This window comes from Leucoraja erinacea, chromosome 25 (assembly GCF_028641065.1).
Source record: "Leucoraja erinacea ecotype New England chromosome 25, Leri_hhj_1, whole genome shotgun sequence".
NCBI classification, from domain to species: domain Eukaryota; kingdom Metazoa; phylum Chordata; class Chondrichthyes; order Rajiformes; family Rajidae; genus Leucoraja; species Leucoraja erinaceus.
In genome coordinates, this window is record NC_073401.1 from 9891917 (window position 1) to 9919689 (window position 27773).

Consider the following 27773-nt stretch of genomic DNA (forward strand, 5'->3'; position numbering starts at 1 on the left):
AGGAATGGGTTTGAAGAACGGTCTCAACCCAAAACGTCACCCATTCCTTCTCTCCAGAGATGCTGCCTGTCCCACTGAGTTACTCCACCTTTTTGTGTCTATCTTAGTGTCAAATTAGACATGGTTTGATTGGAGGGAATCTACATCAAGTAGATTAACAAAATGATCACCATGTATGTTTACAGCCGTTACAAAACTGCTTGCTTGGAGAAACATCCCACACTGTTATAATGTTTCAATCGGATTTAAGGAAAATATCGCACCATTGCCCTTTTTAGTTTAACCCCAGCTACATTCCTGCTTATGCACACATACTATGACGTAGAAAAACAAAATGCTGGAAGAACTCAACGGGTCGAGCAACATCTGCGTAAGGATCGTTGCAGATTATGTAATTGTACTAATGCAGCTTCATAAATTATTGTGATTAATTGTAACATTACAGTGAACAAATGCACACCCAAATGTGTACACATTCTTTCACTGGTTGATCCATATTAATTATATATTTTGCTTTCAGTTAAGACATTGGTACATTATGTGATAACATAGCCTATTGACCTAATCTGCTGAATAATGAAAACATTTCTTTGAAATGCCTCATCACTACCTAACCTCTGAACAGTAGGTCTTTTAGATACTCCCACAAGAGGAAACATTCCCACCACATCTTCTAAACCCCAGTGGATACAAGTCTAGCCTGTCTAATCTATCCTCAGAAGACAAGGTTGCTGTAATTCAATGCTCTTTCATCACTGAAACAAGACACAGTGTGAAACAGCGATGTGTGTGCCAACGGCAATGCAATTTGGCTAATCGCATTGAGGCATTCACTTGTTCTTGTCAAGATTTTTCTTTAAATTACCCTGTTATTTTATATTTTTCTGCCACTCAACAAGTGAAAAATGCAAATTGAATAGTTCAATGTCTGACAGGTAATGTGAATACCCCATCAATGGCCCTGTTATACCACCAAGTGGATGGCTAGTTCTTTCTCGGATGGAGGATTTTGCGTTTGCATAGCCATATAATAGGGTGGGTGAAGGTGCCACCAGTCTTTATATTGGTAAAATGTCATGAGGTCGTCACATAATATGTTATTCCATGCTTTGATATTGAGACATAACAAAATCCAGAAAAACTTCAGTCCTTAAAGTACTTTTGCAGTGTAATCAACGTGATAAAGTCAGAAATGCAGTAACCAGTTTAAGCAGTAACTACTATTAGTGCAGAGAATTTTCCCACACTATTTTGACTGTCTTTTGATCATCTGCCCTGTCATAGGAGGGTAGAGAAATGGAGAGAGCGTGTATTTTAAAGCATCAAATGGGAGCTTCTTTGTGATCTGCTCTAGCCATCCCATGAACATAATTTTCTGCTGGTTAAAGAAGAATGTAAGTACATGGGAAACATATCAGAGAGGATTTACTGGACTGATGACCTGGAATGGCTGCATTGGCTTCTCAAAAAATATTGGATAGGCTTCACCTGTGTCAGGTGGAGTTTAGAAGATGTGGGATCAGCTGAAACAGTATCACTGGTCCAAAATAAGGAAGTAAGACAGTGATGAGACATTTTCTTGCGCTGTGGAGCCTGAGTATTTTTAAATATATTTAAAAGCGCAGCGGAGCCTTTCAATACTTTTAAGACATGGAGAAAGAGATATTTGAAAAGCAAGGAGGTGAAGGTTACTAGTGTAGGTGGGAATGCATAGTTGAGATTAGTCAAATCAGCCACGATCTCACAGAATGATGGAGCAGATTCAAGAGGCCGTGTGGCAATGTCCTGTTCCCAATTTATATGTAAGTTTTAAATCCCATTTCCGCAACATTATCACTATTTCCCTCCACTGCCACCATGACTAGCCTCCAATTCTTCTGTTGCTTGTACAGAATTTCAATGATACCTTTCCTTTCTTCCATAAAAGTAATCCAAAAGTCTGTTGGTGCAACTTGCCAAAATTTGAAATCGCAATCACCATAATTTGGATAGTTACCTTAATTACCTTATCTACCTTAATTTACCTTCTCGGTCGTGTCCCCCACCCTTCACCCACACCAAACACCTTGTACAAATCCTTCCACGTCTTCACCATTCTCAACCTCTGACCTTCCCCATCATTCAGATCCCTGTAAACCTTTTGTGCCATTATCTTTGATATGTGATTTTCTTTTTAATATATAGAGCTGCTTAACATCTGCTTCCAGGAACTTCGCATAAACCCTTCCCACTTTTCTGATCATTGCCTTTAAACTCCTTCACAATTTTCAAACAAGACTCTCCCACTACTGGTCAGATGACTTGTGACTGTCCACTGCAGAGTACAGCATAATGCTTTCTTCATTAACAAAAATTGCAAAAAGCTTGCTCACATGGCTCACTGACTACTGTTAGAGCTACGTACATATAAACCATTCTGATATTTTTCCCCTCAAATTTTGCTTAAGTTTGTGATTTTACCCCCAAATAAAGCTGCTTTCATCTTATAATATTAACTTTGTTAACATATTGAATTATTTCAAATATACATCTTTCATTGTAAAGTTGCTACATATGTTTTCCATTTGTTTGTATCCCCCTGCTGTTGCCCTGCTGATTTGCACATTTTCTTTAGCTAGTTTCCCTCTGAGCTCTCTTTTCCATCTTACAGGGACAGGGAGCCTGTTGATGACACATGGTGAGCATTTTCAACAGTCTTCTCTGTCTCTTGTTTGCCTTCATTTCTGGTGATGTTTACTTAAAAACATTTACTTGTGCCTTATTAATAGCATCCCAATCAAATGGCAATTGTTGATTTACGTTAATTAAATTGAAACTAGAATTCCCAACAGGAAAATACAAAATATTTTGTGAGCTAACCGAGCAACTTGCATGCCATCACCACAGCTGAAAAAATAATAATTTGCTGAACAGAAAACCAATTGACACCTGAATTTATTACTTATGCCATTCGCACATATGTAATCATGTTAACTGAAACCTTGTCAATATTTTTCTGTTTTTAATTTTGGAACATGTATAATATTTTAGCATTTCTTCATGTTGTGCTTTTAATCAGCCTGATGACCAAGGTCCTGCTAAGAGACTTACTTGTGCCACAGTCATTAAAACTAGGTTTATCTATGCAAAATCTGAATCCCTTTTTTGCACTTTTGCACATATTCCCCCTATATTGAGAAGTAGTTAAAAAATGCCAAGTTGGCTTGTCTTACCAGCATAAATATATATATATTTATCTTGCTTATTCTTTCATCTGTTCTTAAACATTTTCTGCCTTCTGCGTATTAAAAAAAATGCTGATGGATGCTGCATATTAGTCTTCTAAATAGTTTTTTTTTCTGGTTGAATTTGAGAATATTGCAGAGAAATTGTATTTACCATAAAACATTTGCGTTGTGACAAGGATTATTTATCACCTGATCCGCTAACTGCTCCACCTCCAAAACATGGGCCCCTTTTTCTTATGTGGCCTCGCACATAAAAAGGGTGTGTAGGTAGATGATCCAATGTAAATCATGTGCAAGATTTATACCCAAAACATCATTAAAAATGAATGGTTAAGAATGTTATCATATTTAACCCAACTGTTTCTTGAGTTTCCAAGAAGTAAACTAATTGGCTTAACTATTGAAAATATCAGTTTTTAGAAATGTATTCACACTACTGTGGATCTGAATTATCAATTCCATTGTATAATTTCACCTAGGGTCATCTGATATTGGGACTTGATTACACATATAAAATGACAATTGACAATTTTTCAATATAAAAAATCAAAACTGATGAAATTTGCCCTTAGTTGCCTGAGGTTTTTGCCCTTATTTAAACATTAGTTGCCAGTGAGTTTTTACTTCAGATCATACATCCAAATAAGTGAGTGCGTATTCCTCGGACTTTTGAATTACTCATAAAAATGGGGGAAGCTAGAAATAACGCAAATAATGTAGAAATAACGTCGAAATAACGCAACTTCTGCATTGGATTCATTTAATTCCTAATTACTTAAAACATGTTTTTTTCTTCCTGCTGATATAACAGCTTTGCAACGAAAATGAACAAGAATGTTTAGACTCATCATAGATGTAAATGGTCCTTTCTTGGCCCTTTGAAAGAGAGGAACACCATTTTGCTCAGGAAACAGTTTGCTGTTGTGTTCAATTTTTTTTTTATACCAGTTTTATTAACCATATGTTTTGTGTGTGGAAAGTCACTAATTATTGTTGAAAAGTTAAACATGTGGACAGAAATTCATCATTGATTTTTTGCACATAATGTAGTGGTGGTTGTATGTTGACTTCAATGAACTGAATATCAAACATGGAGAACAATGTGCTGCCGCTACAATATATACATTGTGCAAGCAACCAAGGACGAATGTCTTTCCCTTTTATTCTTAGGAGCTGAATTTACCAATATTTATCTGCAAAATAACCCATTACTTTTGTAATGTTAACTATAGATAGACAAAATAGCATTTTAATTAACAATCTGCCTGTTTGTTCCTTCAAAAGGAATTGTGGGAATGTATTTTGCTCGAGTTGTTGCAATCAGAAGATCCCAGTGCCGAGTCAGCATCTTTTTGAGCCTAGCCGCGTCTGTAAATCCTGCTACAGCAGTCTGCAGCCCAATGGGTCCACGCTAGAAATGGAACTGGACAAACCCATTGCAGCTTCTTCAAACTAAGGACATTGTCTTTTTTCCCGGAAACACGCTTATTTTGAGATGGTGTACAAGAAGCCAAACTCTTTGTGTTACTGTGCACTTGAGATAGGACTAAATGCACATAATAGCTTGGAGATTCTAACAGGATGTGGTGGATGCAGGCATACTTAGGGTAACTTAAACGCAGCTTGGAAATTTATTTACGGTGACTTGTGGTGACTGGAATAGAATGGGCAGTGCAGTATATTACTGTATTAACCAAAGGCCTTAGACCTGCAGAAGTGGTAAACACATTTTGTTGGAAGATTGCATTATCGCACTACTCCTTCTACATGTGTAATTGAATATGTAAAATCTTAATATAGATCAGTGTTAATTATGTTCCTTTTTATTTACTAAATAAATTGAGTTTTTGGCATGTACAAAAGTATTATAAATGCCCTTAGTTGCAGCAGAATGAATTGACAGTGAGCTGATGGGCACTGAAGGAATGAAATGTTTTAAGCTTTGTTTACACAATGTATTGTAAGCTCAAATGTTTTTGTTTTCTATTTGAAACAGGATTTCTTTTGAGCTTGGTGAATTAACCTTTTCTGCTGTGATTCTGAAACGCAAATGAAGGTTAGAGGAGGTCAAAAAATGAGAAGTTGTGGATAGGTGCCATTGTTTATGATACGGGTTTCTGGGATTGTGTTTTAAAAGCATATTTGACATTCACTTGTCATTTCATTTTCTTCATGTAAGCACTTTTTATTTTACTCTGTAAATAAAGAGGACAAAATGCTGTTGCTAGCTACATAGCACTCTTTCCTAAAAGACTAAAAGTGCTCCTTTCCCCACCATGAACAGAGATGTTTTTTCCAAGTTTGTTTTAAAAGAGCATCAAGTAAGTGTTGTAGGCGTTTTTCAAAGATGTAAAAAAATTAAAAGTTTAGCATTTGTATGAAGCTTATGCTAGCTTTTAACAATTTTGTTATTTTATTATTAATAGATGAGCAGTATTTAATATAAAATAAAATTGGGCCAGTTGGATATACAGGTAAACACACCAAGTGCTTTTTTTCCCCCACTTGACATTGAAGTTTAACTTCATTGTATCATTGATAATGTGCTGTAAGGTAATCATTTAATGCAACTCTTTCCCCTCCTTAAGCTTGAACTTTTCAGTCAAAAACCACCAATCACTGCAGCACAATTCAGATTGCAAAGTACTAGGCATCATTTCCCTACTATTACGAGATGTGCATGATAAGTCCATTTTAGGGACGTAATAGCGACTGATGTTTGTAACAAACAGGAAAGAACAGTTTCGACACTAAATGCGAATTGCACCAAGGTGATTTACTGGTGCTGAGTTTTTGATTTATTCTGGAATTACTTTGTGTATTTAAATTTTAAAAATTACTAAAAAAAATTCCATAAGCCTGCCCCACATCACATTAGAATTTTCTTAGTAATATAACTAACCACACAGTTCATGTCAGAAGCTGGTTTAGTAAAAAGCTGATATAAGAAACTGCACTTTATCAGTTGGTTTATTAATATAGTTCCATCTTACAGCCTATAATTTTTTCATGTTGAACTTGAACTTCAAAATCCACCTCATCCTGGTGCTTGATTTCACATGTCGAATGTGTTGAGTACAGACAGTAACATCCATTTGGGGTTTGGAACTAAAGTTAAAATGCTGCTAACCATATTTTGAACAGTCTGATTTTTTTTTCTCCCCCTCATCTCCTTTGTTTAAGTGACTGTTATCCTTTAGTGGTAATGGTAGACTCTTCTGATTGTACACTCAAGTGGAATTTGTAAAGTAGCACTTAAAGCCAGACTTTAATTGCTTTAAGAATTGATGCCACAAAGCTGAGTGTGGAAAATGTAGTGCTTACCTGTTTGTAAGCTTTCATGGCATATACTCTTCTGTAGCCTCAGAATGATTTATTTAAATCTAAATAAATTTGTCATTTTCATATATTGTGTTTTATCTTAAATTTATCGGGCTGTTTATTGCACGTTTATAACAGGCCGTAACTTAGTTTTCATGTTAACAATGGTTCTGCAATGATGTACTGGCTGCTAAATTGATAAATTATTTGGATATAAATGGAGACATTTAGTAGTTCCAAATCTGTCATGCATTTGGCAGGCAAATTATTTTTTTGTTGATTTTTTCCACTAGTTAGTCTTCAAGTAGTTAATTTAATTAGACGATATGCAGTCACTCATTTTTTATGCTTTAACCTTTTTGTTGGTAAGGGGGAGGCACAGAAACTATTTAAAATATTACTAATCCAGGACATTAAGGACTGGGAACCATGTTAATTTGAATCAAAACTTGTGGCAAACAGGTTAAGCTATCATGACAATCAAGTTGACATCAATGTGATTTAGCTATCATCGGACATTTTTAAATGAGACGACGGTAGTCTATGGCAGATTCAGTGATGTGATATGTGACAAGGCAGATGGCTGGTATTTCAGAACACTCGATGGCCACAAAAACGGAGTGGAATGATGGACCCACTGCTGGAATTCTTTACGTACTTCTACGAATGTGTCATGCAGGTAAGCTGCAGTTTAACTGGTTAGATTTCACTAGGACTGAATTACAGTGCCCACCATAATGTTTTGGACCCATCATTTATTATTTGCTTCTGTACTCCAAAATTTAAGATTTGTAATAGAAAAAAAAATCACATGTGGTTAAAGTGCACATTGTCCGATTTTAATAAAGGCCATTTTTATACGTTTTGGTTTCACCATGCAGCAATTACAGCAGCGTTTATACATACCCCCCCCCACTCCCCCCATTTCAGGGCACCTTAATGTTTGGGACACAGCAATGTCATGTAAATGAAAGTAGTCATGTTTGGTATTTTGTTGCATATCCTTTGCATGAAATTATTACTTGAAGTCTGCAATTCATCAACATCATCAATTGCTGGGTGCCTTCTCTGGTGATGCTCTGCCAGGCCTGTGTTGCAACTATCTTTAACTTCAAAGTCAAAGTAGCCTTTATTGTCATTCAGACCTTGCGGTCTGAACAAAATTTTGTTGCCTTGCAGTCCTACATATAGTACAAAATGACAAAAACACACAATAAACACAAATTAACATCCACCACAGTGAGTTCACCAGGCACCTCCTCACTGTGATGGAAGGCAAAAGTCTTAAGTCTTTGTCTCATCCCTTCTTATTCTCCCTCTGCGCCGAGGCGATCCAGGCTTCAGATGTTGTGACCCCGCCGGGCGATGGTAAGTAATGTCAGTCCCGCGGCTAAATCCGAGCTCCGCGAACGGGCCGGTTCAACTCCGCGGCCCGGGGTGGTCGAAGTTGCGGCCTTCCAGTCCAGCAGACGCAGCTGGTGTTGCGGGAGCTCCGGAGAACAGGTCCGCAACCTGTGACCTGCGAGCTCCTGACACGGCCCGCGGTTGGGTCGGGTGGCCGCTGCCGCCAGAACACTGCCCCAGCACCGAGGCCGGGTCGCCACTGCCGCTGCCCCAGCAGCGCTGCCATCTTTTTTTATTTTATTTTTTTGTGCTTGGTTTGGGAGCTAGTCCAAGTCCAAGTCAGTTGATTGACTTGGCCACACAAGAATTGACCATTTTGTAGCTTTGAAAAACTCCTTTGTTGCTTTAGCAGAATGTTTGGGATCATTGTCTTGCTGTAGAATGAACCGCCGGCCAATGTGTTTTGAGGCATTTGTTTGAACTTGAGCAGATAGAATGTGTCTATACACTTCAGAATTCATTATGCTACTACCATCAGCAGTTATATCATCAATGAAGATAAGTGAGCCAGTACCTTCAGCAGCCATACATGGCCAGGCCATAACACCCCCACCACCGTGTTTCACAGATGAGGTGGTATGCTTTGGATCTTGGGCAGTTCCTTCTCTCCACCATACTTTGCTCTTGCCATCACTCTGATATGTTAATCTTTGTCTTATCTGTCCACAAGACCTTTTTCCACAACTGTGGTTGCTTTTGTTAAGTCCTTTTGGGCAAACTGTAACCTGGCCATCCTATTTTTGCAACAAACCAGTGGTTTGCATCTTGCAGTGTAGCCTCTGTATTTCTGTTCATGAAGTCTTCTGCGTACAGTGGTCATTGACAAATCCACACATGACTCCTGAAGTCCACACATGACTCTCTCTCTTCCCCCCTCTCTCTTAAGTCCTGGGATGTCAGGACTTTCATATGAAGAAAGACTGGATAGACTCGGTTTGTACTCGCTAGAATTTAGAAGATTGAGGGGGGGGATCTTATAGAAACTTACAAAATCCTTAAGGGGTTGGACAGGCTAGATACAGGAAGATTGTTCCCGATGTTGGGGAAGTCCAGAACAAGGGGTCACAGTTTAAGGATAAGGGGGAAATCTTTTTAGGACCGAAATGAGGAAAACATTTTTCACACAGAGAGTGGTGAATCTCTGGAATTCTCTGCCACAGAAGGTAGTTGAGGCCAGTTCATTGGCTATATTTAAGAGGGAGTTAGATGTGGCCCTGGTGGCTAAAGGGATCAGTGGGTATGGAGAGAAGGCAGGTACAGGATACTGAGTTGGATGATCAGCCATGATCATATTGAATGGCGGTGCGGGCTCGAAGGGCCGAATGGCCTACTCCTGCACATATTTTCTATGTCTATGTTTAATGTCTCACCCTTCCTCCCTCTCCTCTCAACCAATCTCTGTTCTCCCTCTCAATCTCCTTTGCTTTCTCACACTCCCCCTCTCTCTCTACCCCTGTAACTCTCTTACCTATCTTTCCCTTCTTCCTCATTCTCTCTCTTACCCTCTCTCTCCTTCCCTCTCTCTTCTCCCTCACCCGTCCTCCCTCCTTCCCTCCCTTCCTCCCTCCCCTCCCCTAACTACACTCCTTCCCCTACACTATTTTAGTTTAGTTTATTTTACATTGACATAGTTTATTTTAATTTGCTTGACAGGTGTTCTTTTGTAGTTTAGAGTATTTCAGAGTAGTTTTAGAATGTAGTTTTAGTGTTTTAGAGTTTTAGTGTTAGGGGTGCTTTAGAGTAGCTTCAGATTGTTTTAGATTAGTTTTAGAGTAGTTTACTTTAGTTCAGTTTAGTGTAGTTTAGTTATCTTGTTTAGTGTATTTTAGTTAGTGTTAGGGTTAAGGTTGGTTTATTTTACCCCCCTCCCCTCCCACTCCCTCCCTCCCTCTCCCCCCTCCTCTACCCCCTTCTCACCACCTCTCCCTCCCGTACCCCCCCACTCTTTCCTCTCTCTCCCATCTCCTCTCAAACACTCTCTCTCTTAATGTCTCTCCCTCCCCCGCTCTCTCTCCTCTCTCAATCATTCTCTCTCCCCGTTCTCTCTCAATTTCTCCCTCTCTATCTACCCCCTGTAACTATCTTACCTTTCTTTCCCTTCTCCCTCACTCTCTCTCTTTCCCTCTCTCTCCTTCTCTCCTTCCCACTCTCCCCCCTCCCCCCCCCCTCCCCCTACCCCCCCCCCCACCCCCACCCTCTTATCCTACCTACACTAGTTTAGTTTAAATTAAATTGGCACAGTTTAGTTTAATTTGCTTGACTTTGGTCCAGTTTTATGTAGTTTCGAATGTTTCAGAGTAGTTTTCGAATGTTTTAGTTTTAGAGTAGTTTTGGTGTTTTAGAGCGCTTTAGTAGCATCAGAGTGTTATAGAGCAGTTTTAGATTTAGCTCGGGATAGTGGGACTGACAAATGAAAGAATGAGTTGACTGGGCTTGTATTCACTGGAATTTAGATGGATGAGAGGCAATCTTATAGAAACATATACAATTCTTAGAGGAGTGGACAGATTAGATGCAGGACAATTGTTCCTGATGTTGGGGGAGTCCAGAACCAGGCGTCACAGTTTAAAAATAAGGGGAAGGCCATTTGGGACTGAAATAAGGGAAAACTTTTTCAGCCAGACAGTTGTGAATCTGCGGAATTCTCTGCCACAGAAGGCAGTGGAGACCAATTCCCTGGATGTATTCAAGAGAGAGTCAGATATAGCTCTTGGGGCTAACGGAATCAAGGGATATGGGGAAAAGCAGGCACGGGGTACTGATTTTGGATGATCTGCCATGATCATATTAAATGGTGGTGCTGGCTTGATGGCTGAATGGCCTACTCCTGCACTTATTTTCTATGATTCTATGTGAGTGATTGTACAGCCTTGAGTTGCAGAGGATTCAGGGTGTTCTTCTGTAATTTACAAAGGGCTCAAATGGAGCAATCAAGGGAAATTGTTATTGAAAATCTGAAATAAAAGTAGGAGATACTGGTCGGGCAGCATCAGTAGAATACAAATAGTTAATCACCCCATATTATAGCTACTAAAGGACCCACTTCTCCCACCATCTCTCAAACTCATTTTCACAGTCACCCTACTCCTTTCCCCACTTTCATACATTCATCCCAAATCCCCATCTTTCCCCTTCCCTTCATTTGCGCCCCCCCCCCCCCCCACACTATATCCCTCCCTCCAGTTTTATGTTTAATTCCTCTTATCAAACACCCTCTTCACCATTAGCCATTGTCATTTATTCTATCCATCTGCCATTCCACTCCCTCCCCACTTCTATCCCCTTTTCACTTGCCAAGCTTTGTCCACCCCCCACCTTACTCCCTCTATTCCATCATGAAGAAAGGTCATGACCTGAAACATCATCTGTCCATTCCCGCCTCGGGTGTTGTCTAACCCGCTGAGTTCCTCCTGCACTTTTGCTAAAGATTACACCATCTGCGATTGCTTGTGTCTCAATAGTTAATATTTCATCAGAACTGGGAAAGCAAGAAAATGAATTAGTCTAAACGGCAGAGAATGAATATGAGGAATGGATAGAATAGTATAATAAACTGATAGGGTGTATCCATGAGGTAAAGTTTATAGCGGTCATTTGATCAATGGGATAATGAGGGCAGTTGAGAGAATGAGATGAGAGCAATTGAGAGAATGAGAATACAAAGATGTGATGTATGCTGCAGGGTGTGCTTAGCAGGCTAGTGTGTACTGATATGGAGACAAAAACTGAGTCAGTCACAGATGCTTGAATTACAACAAAAAAGCCAGTTTGGATACAGATAAAAGAAGTGAGTTGCCCAAAGCAGTGGAATTTAAAGATTAATTGCTGTACCTCAGGTTTACGTTGTACACTATTATAATAGTGCAACAGAGTACAAACAAGTCAGCGTGAGAGGAAAATGTTCTGGCAGGCACCAGGACTAGTGTTAGTGTTACTGTTGTAGCCTGAATGCAGGTGCTGTACAAAGCAGTCGCCCAGCCTCTGCTTGGTTTCTCCAATGCAGAGGAAGAGATCTGATTACGAACAACAATTGCGGTAAGAGGTAAAGAGATAAATGAGGCATCTCCTGCGGTAGCTGAAACAAGAGGAGAGGCTGACCGAATGGAAGAGCTGTCCAGGAGGTGATGAAGGGACCAAACACCCCCTTATGTAATTCACCAGATAATCACTGTGATTCATCACCTCAGCAATTGTGACCTCGCCCTATCGCAGGTATTCCTTGTCCTATCCAGCCCTCTGTGCCCACCCCCACCCACTACCGCTGTTCTCTGCAGATATAACAAGACTAACATCTTCTCTCCCTTTTCCCAGTTCTGCCAAAGTGGTTTCGAGCTAAAACATCATGGGGTATTTATTGGTAGAAGAATCAATAAAATGGGTGGATTTCTTTGTGAGGAAAGGTTGACATGTTTGGTTTGCATCTAGTGGAGTTTAGGAGAGAAGGGACGATTGAAGTTTATAAGATCCTGAGGATTCTTGACCTGGTTGGTGTGGAGAGAATGTTTCCTCTAGTGGCAGAAACTAGGACTAAAGATCACTTTATTTGTCACCTATTTAATACAGTTGACATATAATTTGTTTATTGTCTCTTAAATTATTGTAAATCTTTGCAACTGCTTCTGAAAGGCTTTTGTGAAACAGGATTTTAAAATATTTTTAAGACGGGCTTAGGGTCTCTATAAACATGGAAGTGGTATATTACCATGGGTAGATGGACTGCTGGGTTAAGTTTGTTTGTGTGTGCACGTGTGTGTTATGCATGTGTGTATAAATATAAATAAGTGTATGCATAGTTCAGTTGGTTTATTGTCGCATGTACTAAGATACAGTGAAAAGCTTTTGTTGCGTGCTAACCAGTCAGCAGAAAGACAAAACATGATTACAAAGGAGCCATTTATAGTGTATAGATTCTTGATAAGGGAATAATGTGTACTGTAAGGTAAAGCCAGCAAAGTCCAGTCAAGGATTGTCCGAGGGTCACTAATGAGGTAGATAGTAGTTCAGTGCTGCTCTCTAGTTGTGGTAGGATGAATCAGTTGCCTAATAACAGCTGGGAAGAAACTGTCCCTGAATCTGGAGGTGTGCGTCTTCACACTTCTACATCTTTTACCTGATGGGAGAAAAGAGGGAGTGTCCAGGGTGCGACACGTCCTTGATTATGCTGCTGACCTTGTCAAGGCAGCATGAGATATAAATGGAGTCAATAGAAGGGAGGTTGGTTTGTGTGATGATTTCGGCTGCATCCACAATTTACTGCAATTTCTTACGATCTTGGATGGAGCCATTCTCAAACCAACCTGTGATGCATCCCGATAAAATGGTTTCTATGGTGCATTTGTAGAGGTCGGTGAGACATGCCAAACCAAGCCTTCTAAGGGCGTCGAGGCGCTGGTGTGCTTTCTTTGTTGCTTCAATATGGGTAATCCATTGTTAGTGATATTGACTCCGAGGAATTTGAAGTATATGTGTACATTATTATATGTACATATATATAATGTAGGGTCGGCCACACTCATTGTGGGTTAGGGGAGGGGGGGGGGGGGGCTGCACCACTATCAATGGGGCGGCCCCTACCCCACTGTTATAGTGTTGCCCCCCTCCAGTGGGTGTGTTCCAGGATTATTTATGCAATTTAGAAAGAGTGTGTAGGAAGAAACTGCAGATGCTGGTTTATACTGAAGGTAGACACAAAATGTTGGAGTAACTCAGCGGGTCAGGCAGCATCTCTGGAGAAGGAATGAGTGACGTTTCGGGTCGAGACCCTTCTTCAGAAGGTACACAAAAAAGCTGGAGAAACTCAGCGGGTGCAGCAGCATCTATGGAGCGAAGGAAATAGGCAACGTTTCGGGCCGAAACCCTTCTTCAGACTGATCGGGGGCGGGGGTGGGTGGGGACAAGAAAGGGAAAAGGATTCGGGTAGAGAGAGAGATTATAGATATAGAAGGGTAGAAAGAGATTGTAATGTGTGAAAACAACTGATCAATGAAATTGTAGAATGGTTCAGTGTTGGCTGAGGAGAAGGTGATAACGACTGATTACCAACAACAGGACGACAGTGAAACTAGAACGGCGTCTAGGGTGGAGGGGTGGAGAGGGAGGGAGGGAAGCTAGGGTTTACTTGGTTAGAGAAATCAATATTCATATCACTGGGTTACCCAAGATGAATATGAGATACTGTCCCTCCAGTGTGCGTGTGGCTCCACTCCGAGGAGGAGGAGGTCCAGGACGGAAAGGTCAGTGTAAGAGGGGAGAGAAGTGTTTGCCATCCGGGAGATCAGGTAGGTGGATACAAAATGCTGGAGTAACTCAGCGGGACAGGAGAGAAGGAATGGATGACGTTTCGGGTCGAGACCCATCTTCAGACTGAGGGAGGTGTTCCGTGCCAGCGGTGAGTGCCTGGGCTGTGGACACGTACTATTGTATTATTGGTGGCGTGTAGTTGATTGCGAGATGTGGTGACCGATCAGAAACACAGGGCGCAGTACCGGGCCCGGCCGCAGGGGGCGCCGCCATCACCGAAGTGGGGGGCGCAGTACCGGGCCCGGCCGCAGGGGGCGCCACCATCACCATCATCGCAGTGGGGGGCGCAGTGCCGGGCCCGGCCGCAGGGGGCGCCACCATCACCGAAGTGGGGGGCGCAGTACCGGGCCCGGCCGCAGGGGGCGCCACCATCACCATCACCGCAGTGGGGGGCGCAGTACCGGGCCCGGCCACAGGAGGCGCCGCCATCACCGCAGTGGGGGGCGCAGTGCCGGGCCCGGCCGCAGGGGGCGCCGCCATCACCATCACTATGCAGTGGGGGCGGCGGGGACCTGGCCCGCGGCCGCAGGGGGCCGCAAAGATCATCACCGAAGGGGGGGCGCAAAGCCGGGCCGGCCGCAGGGGGCGGCCATCACCGGGGGGGGCGCAGTGCCGGGCCCGCTCAGGGGGCGCCGGCCACCATCACCGAAGTCCTGGGCGCAGTCCCCCGCATCTCAAGGGCACCCCATGGCTGCAGCGATGGGGGGCCTCTTGGGGCCCGGCCGCTGGGGCGCCGCCCACCATCACCGCAGTGAGGGGCGCTGTACCGGGCCCGGCCACAGCGGCGCCGCCATCACCCAGTGGGGGGCGCAGTGCCGGGCCCGGCCACAGGGGGCGCCGCCATCACGTCGCCGGGTGGGGGGCGCAGTACCGGGATGCCACAGGGGGCGCCGCCATCACCGTGAGTGAAGGGGGGGGGAACGTGGGCCAAGCGGCGACCTCTTCCCCAGGCCCAGCATCGGCTGAGGCCGCTCCCCGCCCTCGGGGCAACAGCTGCCTTGTGCCCGGCTTACAGCAGCCGCGTAGTGGGGGGCGCAGTACCGGGCCCGGCCACAGGAGGCATCACCGCAGTGGGGGGCGCAGTGCCGGGCCCGGCCAGGTAGCGCCGCCATCACCGCTCTATGATCTCTGGCGGCGGCAGGGACGCGGACGACAGGGTATGTTTGTTACAGATCCTACAACTGGGCGCCAAAGATGGGCCGGCGCGATATTTCTGGTCCACGATCCTTCTACAGACCCTGGTTACCCTCTCAGACTGTTGCATCTCAGGGACCCTGTGGCTGCTGCGATGCCGGGGGGGGGGAGCCCCCCGGGCCTGATACTGGCAGTGGTGTTTTGCGTGGAGTTTAGACAGGCCGGCGAGGGAAAAGGCCTTCAGGATGACAACGTGCCGGCAAAATGGGGATTACCTTGGCGTCATTGTGGGGAGAAGGACCAACGCTGGCCAAGCGGCTGTGTCTTCCCCAGACCCCAGCATCGGCTGAGGCCGCTCCCCGCCCTCGGGGCAACAGCTGCCTTGTGCCCGGCTTACAGCAGCCGCGTACCCCCCCTCCCCCCTCCCTGTGGGGTCTGTGAAACGCTCCACGTCCACAACAGCTGGAAGATACCAGCGGGACATGATGAAGGTCGTTGTCGTCTCTAATACATTATGGCTGACGACAGGGTATGACTTGTACACGGTAGACAACGCTGGAACTCGATATGGGCGATTGTTTGAGATCCTGTTCAGACGTTACACTCTCAGATGTGATCACTCTCAGACTGGGCGCATTGCCGAGCAGTTGGGGGGGGGGGGGGGGGTCATCTCTACTGGGGGCAGATACTACAGTGGTGTTTTGGAGGCTTTTAGACAGGGATATATAGGGAAGAAGGATTTCAGGATGAATGCAGGCAAAATGAGTTTACCTTGGCGTCATTGTGGGCAGACGGACCAATTGCTGTACGTTCTGTGTTTAAGGGACCGGGACATGGCCAGCAGCTTGTTCAAAAATGTAGGTTTTAAGGGTTGAGGATTGGGGTTTTGGGCATGGAACTCCGGACGTAGACAGCTTAAAGATACCAGCGGTTTGATGATGAAGGTCGTTGTCATTAATACATTATTAACCCATTCAATGACTGTAAGAATGAACTCGCATTGTTACTGGTTTTGAGATTGCGTTCAGAGTCCAAAATGTGATCTGCCTTCTGAGTAACCACCGAGCAGTGGGAACACCACATCTCTGGAGAGAAGTGAATGGGTGCCAGACTTTTAAAGTTAGATCGGGTCGAGAGCCTTAGTAGACTGGAAGGGACATTTGGGACAGGGAAACGAGAGAGATATAGACGGTATTTCCCTTATCCCTAACCAGTCTGAAGATGGGTCTCGACCTGAAACGTCACCCATTCCTTCTCTCCAGAGATGCCGCCTGCCCCGCTGAGTTACTCCAGCTTTTTGTGTCTATTGTTCTTTTTTGCTGTTAGTTTGCCTTGGCAGAGATGATGATGATACTTTATTGCCACTTGTATCTAGCTAGGTGCAGTGAAACACTTTGTTTTTGCATAGTATACAAGAGAATCTCCACAAAGACGCCAACGAAAGTAACAAAAAAGCACTCATCCGTCTTCGGGGCCCCCCTTTGATCTCAGCGGCCCACACAGGCCCCCCCCCCCCTTGATCCCAGCAGCTCCCTACGCTGTGTCCCCCATTGTTCTCGGTGACATGGTCCAGTCTCGTCCTCGACCCCGAGTCTCCGTCCTTGGCCCAGCTCCTTTCACGGCTCCACCCTGTGCTCTGGATTGGCCCTAATAACTTTCAGAACAAAAATTAAATCATTTAACCTTCTCAAGCAGATGTGATTTGTCAGTTCTGATTATGTTTATTGCCTAGTTGTGCAAAACAACACGCAATGAAAGCCCTTTAAGCGATCAGGCGCAGTTTCCAATTTTAGCTTTATCAGCTGGTTATAGAAAATTATTTCCAGTGTATGCAAACTAGATTACTGGAAAACAAATGTTTGTCTGTGGGGTTTTACCTCATGCATCATAGTGATGTGGTGTTATAGAGAGACGATATATGTAATGGCCATATTGTAACTTGTCTCGAGCTGGTTTAAAAATGTCTGGTTTAATGTATCGCACGATTAGACCCCTGTAATTTGGAAATTAATTTTAATTTCAGAAGTCCAGTTGGAGGCAAAAGCTGCTCTGCATCAGGCTCTGGAGATGAAGCGTCTGGGGAAGAGAGAAAAGGCGCACAAACTATTCATGCATGCCTTGAATATGGTCCCACAATATGTAGATGCATTGAATGAATTGGGTGTCTTCATGGAAGAGGATAAGGACGTTATTCAGGCTGACCATCTGTATACTAAAGCATTAACCATTTCCCCGTGCAATGAGAAGGCACTGGTGAACCGCGACAGAACGTTACCACTGGTGGAAGAAATTGACCAAAAGCAGTTTAGTATTATTGACCGCAAGGTTAAAAAGTTGATGGCTATACCCAAAGGGAATGCAGCTTTGCACCGTGTGATGGAGGAAAGTTATTACCATCATATTTATCATACCGTGGCAATTGAGGGGAATACGCTGACCCTTTCTGAGATCAGGCACATCATCGAAACAAGATATGCTGTACCCGGAAAGAGTCTGGTGGAACAGAATGAGGTTATTGGAGTTGATGCAGCCATGAAATATCTCAATAAGTCTCTGCTATCAAGAAAAGGATCTGTTAATATTGATGATATTCTGCAGATTCACAGAAGAGTTTTGGGATACGTTGATCCTGTAGAAGCTGGGAGATTCCGAACCAATCAAGTCTTCGTAGGCCATCACATACCTCCCCATCCCAGAGATGTAAAGAAGCAGATGCACGAGCTTGTCCAGTGGTTGAATACTGAAGAAGCGATGAGTCTCCATCCTGTAGAATTTGCTGCCCTTGCACATTATAAATTTGTTTATATCCATCCCTTTGTAGATGGGAATGGAAGGACAGCTCGGCTACTGATGAATCTTATATTAATGCAGGCAGGTTATCCACCTATCACCATCCGCAAGGAGCAGCGGGCTGAGTATTACACTGTATTAGATTTGGCCAATGAGGGAGATGTTCGGCCATTTATCCGCTTTATTGGAAAGTGCACAGAGATGACCCTTGATTTACTGCTAATTGCAACCACTGATCATTCTGTCGATAAAGGTTTACCTGAAGCTAATCCAAACCATTCAGATTATACACAAACCATTTTAGTTAAAAACTAATGCCATGATGCTACAAAACTATATGTGCTGTGGGTTGAATTGATTTGATTATCAGTGTGAACTTTGGTTAATATTGATTCCTCCAGCGATTTGCCAACTCTTTACTGCAGGTGTGTTGTGCGTTTGGCTTTCATTGAATTTTATCGGGAAATAATGTAAAACAATATTCACACCATGTTAAAATTTCAGCTGTAGGAAGACTAGTTACTTTCTATTTAAGAGTTGCGAGATCAGTGGGCCCATAGCTCCTCGTCTCTCCCATTTCTGATTGGTACTATAAAAAATAACTTTTTATTATGTACTAGTGTGATTTTGTTTTACTGTAAAAAAGTTTTGCAGTAAAAAAGGGTTAACTGTTACATGCACATCATAAGTGAATGTTTGGCCATAACAGCCAAATTGAATGTTTGGCCCACAGTTTGGATGGGGGAAAGATAGGAAAATAACTAGTCCCCAAATTTCAAGATTGCTTATAAAAACAGGAATGTAGCTTTCAGCACCTGCGGCGAGTCAATTTAACTGAGTATTTTGAGAGCGTATCAGCCATAATGTTGACGTCAAATATTAGCAGCATCTTTTATAAAAGTTTCCATGAGGAAACCAGATTAAACAGATTTTCCAATTGGCCTCAAACTGCTAAAATTACACCAATCCATGAATGTCATTATTCTATTAAGTATTCTGTTATTTTTGGTTAATTATAGGCTATTATCACGTTTCCAAAGAGGAAACCGTAAATCTGGTATTTCACGCAGTTGTTGGGATTGATTTCAGACAACGAGGCAGAGCAACGATCCAAATGGTAAAATATCCTAAATCAACTGGTTGCTATAGCTGCAATAGGAACTGTGTGCACTTTCTTATCAAATTTAACTCAAAGCCCTCAGTTGAATATCATAATGAAAGGAATCAGTGTTGAACTAACTTTGGACCACAGCTCAAGAGATTGTTCTTTGAAGGGACTGCAATATTTATGTGAATGGAAATTGCACTTTGTGTAAATGAACTATTTAAACAGACCAATAAAATAGTATATTTATAATATTTAATGTAAGAAATAAATTATACTGTTTATATCCTCTGTATTATGTGAATGAGTAGCATTGAGAAAGCACATATCCAATTAAGTCTAATTTTCTGGTGTGCGACCAACCAGAAGCCAAAACGTTTAAAAATATCAAGCTCTGGGTAGAATCAAACAGCACAGAATTGAGCCGATAGCTCAACTTATCCATGCCAACCAAGATGCCTCATCTAAGCTAGGTCCATATCCCTTTAAACCTTTCCTATCCATGTACCCATCCAAGTAACTTGAAATGTATCCATGTACTTGTACTTTTTATTTTAAACCTTGTACATAGTGCCAGTGTGGTGCTTGCCTCACACGTTGTTGCCAGCCACAAATTGTCATGTCCATGCTGTTTATCCAGCTCAGCTAAACCCTGATGAAGTGAGTTAAAAGGCATTTTTGTTACAGTTTTCCAAGGAATTTAAATAAATCGAGATGCGATAGGCACTCAGAATGCTTGGACACTGCTATCAAGTAAAAGGCTATGAAGTGAAATTTCTCTGTTAGTCAATTACAATGCAATTGTATAAAACATTTAATCGGGAACAAAAAAAACACAGCAAATGCTATAAAAAGATGAGGTCAAAATTAACATAAACTGGTCCGGATGATCCTGCTACATACCCAAACGCTTATAGACAAAAATAATGCAAGTTAACTCACCAAGTAGCAGTTACAAAATGCACAATATTGTAAATAAACATACAAGCCACCCGCTTTAAAAATCAAAGGCCAAATGTATTTAACACTTATCAAACTTTCTTAGAAAAATTAGACTATTTACAGTTTCACTGCTGATCAGAATTACTGTCCCTACACAAGGATGTAAAATGATTTCCATAAAGACTTCACATTTTTTTCTGGACTCAGTATTTAAACATCAAATGCTATCACCAGTTATTTCCTTAACAACATCTTTGCAAAGTCTGCATTTGTCATCTTTTTCATGTCAGCTGCTCGTGTGGAATCACCCTTTGCGTTATCATCCTGTTCTCTCAACGTACCATTCTCCGTACTGGTTCCTGGTGCAGGCAAGCGTTGTAAAGCGCGAGGCACGAGTGCAAGCTGTGTTCGGCCTTTGCCCCTCCTGGAACAAGTGACAAAACTTATTTAAAGGTGTATCTGTAACCATCCATAATTCTAAACTTTTGTAAATGCAAATCAAGATTTTCCATTTAGTCCACCTCACAAGTGTGAGCGGGTACAGATTTTGGTTGATCAGACGCGATCCTATTGAATGGCGGTGCTGATTCGAATGGCCTACTCCTGCACCTATTTTCTATGTAACTGCTACATTTGGACTTGAATTACTCCCTTATCTCTGACTTGTTAGCAATACACTCATTTCGCTTGAGCAGCACGAATCGGATTTCTCTAATTTCAAGTAAATCCTCCATTCCCTCCCTCACCCTAGTCCTTCTACCAGTTCCACTGCATCCTGATATCCCTCTCGTTAATACATCTTCCCCGGCCATTGTGGACTCCACCCTTCCTGCGGTCATCTGTTGCAGGCCCTGATTTGTTCTGGCCTTTTCTCTCTTCCAGTTCCCCTCCCCCCTCCACATTTCAGTCTGAAGAAGGCTCCCAACCCAAAACATAAACTATTCCTTTTCTCCAGAGATGCTGCCTGGCCCACTGAATTACTCCAGCACTTTGTGTCTATCTTCGGTACAAACTAGCATCTGCAGTTCCTTCCTACACATTCTAGTTTGCAACTCCTCCAACACAAAGATTAGAGAAAGTAAAACTGAACTATATGCACAAAAAAGGAGCCTCAATTACAAGATATTCATATGATTATTGTTTGAGAAGGATCTCTAGACAATGTGACCATCTTTCGATAGGTAATTCCTCATCACAGTCATCCAATCCAACAGTCACTCACGTTCAACGTTTGTAACAGTTTTACACTTACGCTCCATACACCTGCCGTGGAAGGAATGAGCCAGAGGTTCTACCAGTTTCAAAGTTAGCCGTATGCTTTCTCTGTGGAGGGTTACTGATGGCCACACTGATGGTGTGATCTTTAAGTACGTTTCCATCTAACTTAAGAACAGCCAGGGAGGCTTGTGTTTCATTCTCAAATTCAACGTATGCCAGACCCTGAAACAAATCAATTTAAATTTCACTTAATCTCACAATAAACAAGTAAAAACGAATTCACTTTCGAGTTCTTAATACGTCAACCAATACACACTTAGTGAAATATTAATCATCTGGAGCTTGCCAACACGACAGTAAAATTACCTTTACATATCTTCTACATTGCTTAATTGCATGGGATTTTTCGTGTCCTATTTCTGATTCTGGACATAAATTAAACTTTATGCTTAAAGATCAATTAATTGTTTCTAGCGATGCAGGTTTCTCTAAATTGAAAGAGACTCAAATACTGTAGTGCTGGTTGAGAGAGTGCTGAAGGGTTGGTAAGTGTAGCTAATCTTTCTGAAGATGTAAATTTAAGATGAACGTGTGAAAAGGGAAAAATTGGAAAGCAATGCCGGAACTGCAATAAAAAACTGCCGTTGCTGAAATCTGAAATAAAAGAAAATGCTTTAACCACCTATCAGGCCTGGGTATTATTTGAATGAATAAGTTTGTGGAGAGAAGGTAAGAGCGAACTTGACATTAGAGACACAATGAGCTGCAGATAGATGTGTAGAATGCAAACCCACTAGTAGTAAAAAAGTTATCACAGAAAGTGAAAGGACAAAGTGTTGGGTAACTGGTCTGACATCATCTCTGGAGGACATGGATAACTGACATTTTGAGTTGGGACCTTTCAGATTTTACATTGCTTTCTTGTTCAGACACAATCAGGAAAGGCAGGTTATTTGAAATTGTTAAATTCAGTATTGAGCAATTATTTTTCGTTGGCATGGAAGTTCTCCAGAGCTGCAGTGGAACATGCAATTCCTGAAAAATTGTTTGCACTACACCTCCAACATAGTGTTTCAGTGAGAGTCTGAATAGTCTAACCTCTTCAGCATCAAAAGCCTGAAATATTTACTCTCTCAGAACTAAGAGCCACAGAAGTCCATGAAAAGTGCACAAGATTTGCCATAGACACGGAAAGGCACTTTCATAATGCAATTTGTAAATGTTTAGATCACACACTTGCACAATCTGTTCTTCAGTCAAAGTTACCCAATACTTGCTTTGGATCAAAAGATACTTTTCTTCACAGATAACCCCTGCACACTACTTTCTCAATAAGCTGATGCATTAGTGTTTGTACCTTTGGCTTTCCAGAGCGATTAGTGACAAGTCGAATCTCCTTCAGGTTCCCATGGTCTTTGCAGAGCTCCTCCAGGTCCTCTCTAGTGCAGGAGAACGGCAACCCTGAAATAAAGATCTTGTGTTTCTCCAGGCTGCTGCTGTATCGAAATACCTGGGAAGAGAAAAATATTACAGTTTAACAGTGTGAACAATTAGTGCATTCAAAAGTTCTGTTCACGTCACTGCTGCCAAAGACCACACTGTTGTTGCATCTCATGGTGGCAATTCTCATTTGTGACGGTAGCGCAGTGGTAGTTGCTGCCTTACAGCAAATGCAGCGCTGGAGATCAGGGTTCGATCCCGACTACGGGTGCTGATTGTACATTCTCCGCGTGACCTGCGTGGGTTTTCTCCCGAGATCTTCGGTTTCCTCCCACACTCCAAAGACGTACAGGTAAGTTGGTTAATTGGCTTGGAAAATGTAAAAATTGTCCCTAGTGTATGTAGTGTTTATGTGCGGGAAATGCTGGTCGGCGTGTACCTGGCGGGCCGAAGGGACTGTTTCCGCGCTGTATCTATAAACTTTTAAAAAAAATTAGGAAATCAAATAATCAGGATTAGTGACAGAAAAGATCTTGGGGCGAGAGTTCACAGCTCTCTAAAAGTAGCATCATAAGTAGAGACAGTGGTAAAGAAGGCATATGTCATTCAATATAAAAGTCAGGAAGTCATGTTGCAACTATTTAAAAACTGGTCAGTTGTATTGTGTGCAGTTGTGACGTAGAGGCATTGGAGAGGGTGCAGAAGGGGATTCAGTTGGATGTGGCCTGGATTGGACACCATTAGCTATAAAGGTTGGACAAACATAGATTGTTTTCTTTGGAGCATCGGAGGCTGTAGGGCAATCTGATGGAAATTTATAAAACTAGGGGAACCATGATAGAAATGTCAAATACTATATTTAAGGTGAGTACAGAAAGTTTAGAGGAGATGTGCAGGGCAAGCTTTATTTTTGCACGGCAATAGGTGCCTGGACATGTTGCCAGGGAAATGGTGGAAGCAGGCACAATTGTAATGTTTAAGAGGAATTTAGACAGGCACATGGACATACAAGGAATGGAGGGATGGAGAGCATGTGCATGCAGATCAGTTAGTTTAACTTGGCATCATGATCATGTTCTACATTCTATGTATGTGTAAAAATGAGGGGACATTGTTTTATCTTGCCTTATTACTTAGGCAATGGGCAGAATTGAGTTTGTAAAAGTGGCAGAAGTGTGTAACATGTTTCATAATAAAGTGTTTTGATCTGATTATATAAATAAATAGATATCAAAAGTGTTACCTTAAATTCTGGATTCTTTGCTTTGTCAACACAAGGTGAGATAAACATTGGCCGGCCCTCCAGCTCCTGGCGGTCTAGCTTTAAGGCATTTATGGCCGCCTCCTTCTCTTTGAACTCCACGTAACAGTATCCTCGGAAATGTCCCCTGTTGCTATAAACAAGACGGATGTCGGCAATCTGGCCAAAGCTTGCAAATATCTCCTTTATCCTGTCCTCAGGATCATGCATGGAGTAGGCCAGGTTACTGACAAACACAGTGAGGTCATCCTTGCTGTTATCATGGAGAACTTTGTTCCTCGTGGCAACGACAGCCTTGTGCTTTTGCTGCGCTGGAGTCTCTACAGTCTTAGCAATGGCCTTCCGACCAAACAGACCACATTCCGTTGCCATGGCTTCCTCCGTCTCTTCCAGTTCCCCAGCTCGACGCTTCTTATTTGGTTTGTCTGAAAATCAAAGAGCAATCATAAACAAAATCTCATCTTCTCACCATAACTGGAGCAGGAGGACAGAAAGAGAACTACAGTAATAGATGTACCTGCCTAAATCATAATGCAAGCCTACCAGGGGTAAAAAACGTTATCAGATAGTGAAAGGGCAAAAGTGCTGGAGTAAGCCAGCGGGTCAGGCAGCATCTTTGGGCAGCATGGATAGGTGACATTTCAGGTTGGGACCCTTCTTCAGACTCTTGTTTATCACAGTGAGTGTCAGATCAGTAGTTTGATCTTCCTTATAGTTACATAGATTGTGGCTTCAATGGCTGTGCACCTTCCATCAACATTAAAGCAATGGGAGTAAAGGAAGGACTGCAAAAGTGACATAGCTGTTCTTCGTGATACTCCCAGTGTATCCCTTTCCTATGCTACTCACAGCAGATTGATCTTCAAAAAGGGCATTGAACACCAGTTACTGGATTCTCTCAACTTTAAAAGTGGCAAAGCATAAAAGGGATGCATACTAACAAGAAAGTTCAGCGGGATCTGCAAGGTCATGTAGGGATTAAAGTCAGCAGTCAGAAGTTGTAAAGCAAGCTTTGGTGGGTCAAAACTTAACATTGGTCAGTGAATTGAGGGATGAAGATGAACAGGACCTGGTGCATGCAAATAACTAGAGTATTGGATGAGCGTTGGTATATATATGCACAGGAATGTGTAGTCAAAGTAGACAAAAGTGAGAAGACAATGAAACTTAATAATAAAAATCATAGAAAACCAAGAACAAATATGGCTTATCCCATTAGTCATCTTGCAAGAATGCTTTTGATATTATGGAATGGGTACGATGCCTCATTGGTACAAACTAATACATTATTCAGTTTGACAAGAACCGTCCACAGGCAAATCTGTTAATAATTGTATTGCATCTACCCAAGAGTACTTTATATAATATTTTTAGGTAATGAATATCTGAAATGGGAAAAAGCCTTGTTCCAACCTGGCCCAACCAGTCTGCATTCGGATTCACAGTACACCTATTGATAATCTATCCTACAGCAGATTGCCTCTTCTCACATCTTTATCTAATACATTTAGATAGTGATTTCAAAGAAATTGCAAGATTATTGCTGCTCATATAATAGATACCATTATTGCTTTATTGAAATATTAATTATTTGTAAGATTGAGGTTTTACCAACAGTAGCTTTGAGCCTTTTTAGATTGTAGAAGGTTTTGTCTTAAGGCTATGGAAGTGTTTTATAACAAAACCTAATCCTTCATTGCTGTTTCACTCTAATAATTTTACATTTTTAACTGGTGGTACATGTGGAGTTATGGCACATAGAAAATAGGGTGCAGGAGGAGGCTATTCAGCCCTTCGAGCCTGCAGCACCATTCAATATGATCATGGCTGATCATCCAAAATCAGTACCCCGTTCCTGCTTTCTCACCATATCCCTTGATTCCTTTAGCCCCAAGAGCTATATTTAACTCTTTTTTGAAAACATCCAGTGAATTGGCATCCACTGCCTTCTGTTGCAGAGAATTCCACAGATTCACAACTTTCTGGGTGAAAAATTATTTCCTCATCTCAGTCCTAAATACCCCTTATTCTTAAACTGTGACCCTTGGTTCTGGACTCTCCCAACATCAGGAACATTTTTCCTGCATCTAGCCTGTCCAATTCCTTAAGAATTTTATGTTTCTATAAGATCCCCTCTCATCCTTTTAAATTCTAGTGAATATAAGCCCAGTCGACCCATTCTTTCATCAAATGTCAGTCCTGCGCCTTCCCGGTGAACCTACGCTGCACTCCCTCAATAGTCTCACCTGGAAGGGCACCCCACTCCTCCTCATCTGCCTTGCGTTTGTCTCCAATCGTTGGCTGTTTCTGAGCTTTCTTGGCAGCCTTCTTTTCAGATCTGCCTTTCTTCCGTTGACTGGTTTTCTCTTCTTCCTGCTTTGTCTGCAAGGCTTCTTTCACTGCAGCCTGGGGAAGGAGAAAACAATATCAAAAGTTCGATACTATTGTTTAAAAACATCAATTCTACAAAGGGTTCCCCCCCCCCCCCCCCCCGATATTATTTAAAGCTAATCTTTGAGCTTGGTCGAGTTAAAGTGTAGAGTACCAACAAAATTAATATTAATTTGCAAGTTGAGTCGATAGTAAGCAAGGCAAATACTATGCTAACATTCATTTCCAGAGGACTAGAATTATAAAAATCAAGGATGTAATGCTGAGGCTTTTGGAATATTCTGAGGTTTTGGGCCCCACACCTGAGGACAGATGTGCTGGCGTTGGAGAGGGCACAGAGTAGGTTTATGAGAATGATCCCAGGGATGATTACATTAATGTACAAGCAGAGTTGGAAGGCTCTGGGCCTGTACTTGCTGGAGATGAGGGGGGGGGGGGGGGGGGGATTCATTGAAACCTTCTGAATAACGAGAAACCTAGATACCGTGGATGTGGAGAGGAGAGGTTTCCATTAGTGACAGAGTCTAGTACCAGAGGACACAGCCTCAGAATAAAAAGGTGTACCTTTAGAATGGAGATGAGGAAGAATTTATTTGGCTGGAGTGTGGTGAATCTGGAATTGCCACTGACGGCTGTGGGTATTTTAAAAGTGGAGATGGATAGGTTCTTGATTAGTACGGGTCAATGGTTTCTTTATTGTCACGTGTATCAGGTACAGTGAAATACATTTTTTGCATCCCTGTACACAAGCACAATCGCCCCAGTTAGTGCAGTACAGAGCAGCCCACCGAGTCATTTGTAAGAGGCACCATTTGTCAAAGGCAGAAGACAGAAGAATGGGGTTAAAAGAGAAAAAATAGCCATGATTGAACACAGGAGCAAACTTGATGGACTGAATTTCTTAATTCTGCACCTATAGCTTATGATTGAATCTAAAAAGCTGCTATTTCGGTTCATGGATACAAACTAATCTGTTATGCATTCCCAGTATTTTCTAGTCTTCTATTGTATTTATATTATTTACATCTTCTTCCTCTTTGATCCGCAATTACTTTAGTTTAACACCAAACCTCCTGGCATTGGAACTGCAATTTTAAATCAGACCAATCTTTCTTCAGAGATAGCTGCAATATCATCAAACCTTTGGTCAGATTCAATTTTGACAATTTGTGGGATCGCCTTATGTTATATGTTAGGTGCTTTACTAAACATCAGACCAGATCTAGGACAATAAAATGCT

The 27773-nt window shown here is 42.2% G+C and overlaps 3 protein-coding genes across 8 annotated transcripts in view; 2 read left to right on the plus strand and 1 right to left on the minus strand.

Annotated features, from left to right (window-relative positions):
• The window catches only part of mtmr3 (myotubularin related protein 3), a 95759-nt gene extending 89125 nt beyond the window's left edge, over nt 1-6634 (plus strand). For 4 of the 6 annotated variants that reach the window (XM_055655643.1, XM_055655645.1, XM_055655642.1 and 1 more), the window contains 2 exons: nt 2651-2677; nt 4512-6634. In XM_055655643.1, coding sequence (XP_055511618.1) covers nt 2651-2677; nt 4512-4683 — 199 coding nt within the window. In that variant the 3' untranslated portion in view covers nt 4684-6634. Of the gene's footprint in view, nt 1-2650; nt 2679-4511 lie in introns of those variants that run through there. The other 2 variants (XR_008725503.1, XM_055655647.1) reach the window with 2 other exon arrangements.
• A 10775-nt stretch (nt 6635-17409) lies between these two features.
• Nucleotides 17410-19565, plus strand: ficd (FIC domain protein adenylyltransferase). Its single transcript, XM_055655653.1, has one exon. The coding sequence runs from the start codon at nt 17454-17456 to the stop codon at nt 18489-18491; it is 1038 nt and encodes a 345-aa protein (XP_055511628.1). The 5' UTR covers nt 17410-17453; the 3' UTR covers nt 18492-19565.
• Nucleotides 19566-20071: 506 nt separating this feature from the next.
• The window catches only part of sart3 (spliceosome associated factor 3, U4/U6 recycling protein), a 31754-nt gene continuing 24052 nt past the window's right edge, over nt 20072-27773 (minus strand). The window contains exons 17-21 of the mRNA XM_055655654.1: nt 26389-26548; nt 24125-24567; nt 22799-22951; nt 21476-21663; nt 20072-20647 (exon numbers count right to left, since the gene is read on the minus strand). Of these exons, the coding sequence (XP_055511629.1) occupies nt 20458-20647; nt 21476-21663; nt 22799-22951; nt 24125-24567; nt 26389-26548 (1134 nt within the window). The 3' untranslated portion in view covers nt 20072-20457. The remainder of the gene's footprint in view (nt 20648-21475; nt 21664-22798; nt 22952-24124; nt 24568-26388; nt 26549-27773) is intronic.

What these genes read in the sequence shown, in the direction of transcription:
- ficd (XM_055655653.1), top strand. Translation starts at nt 17,454, where the DNA reads ATGAAGCGTCTGGGGAAGAGAGAAAAGGCGCACAAACTATTCATGCAT.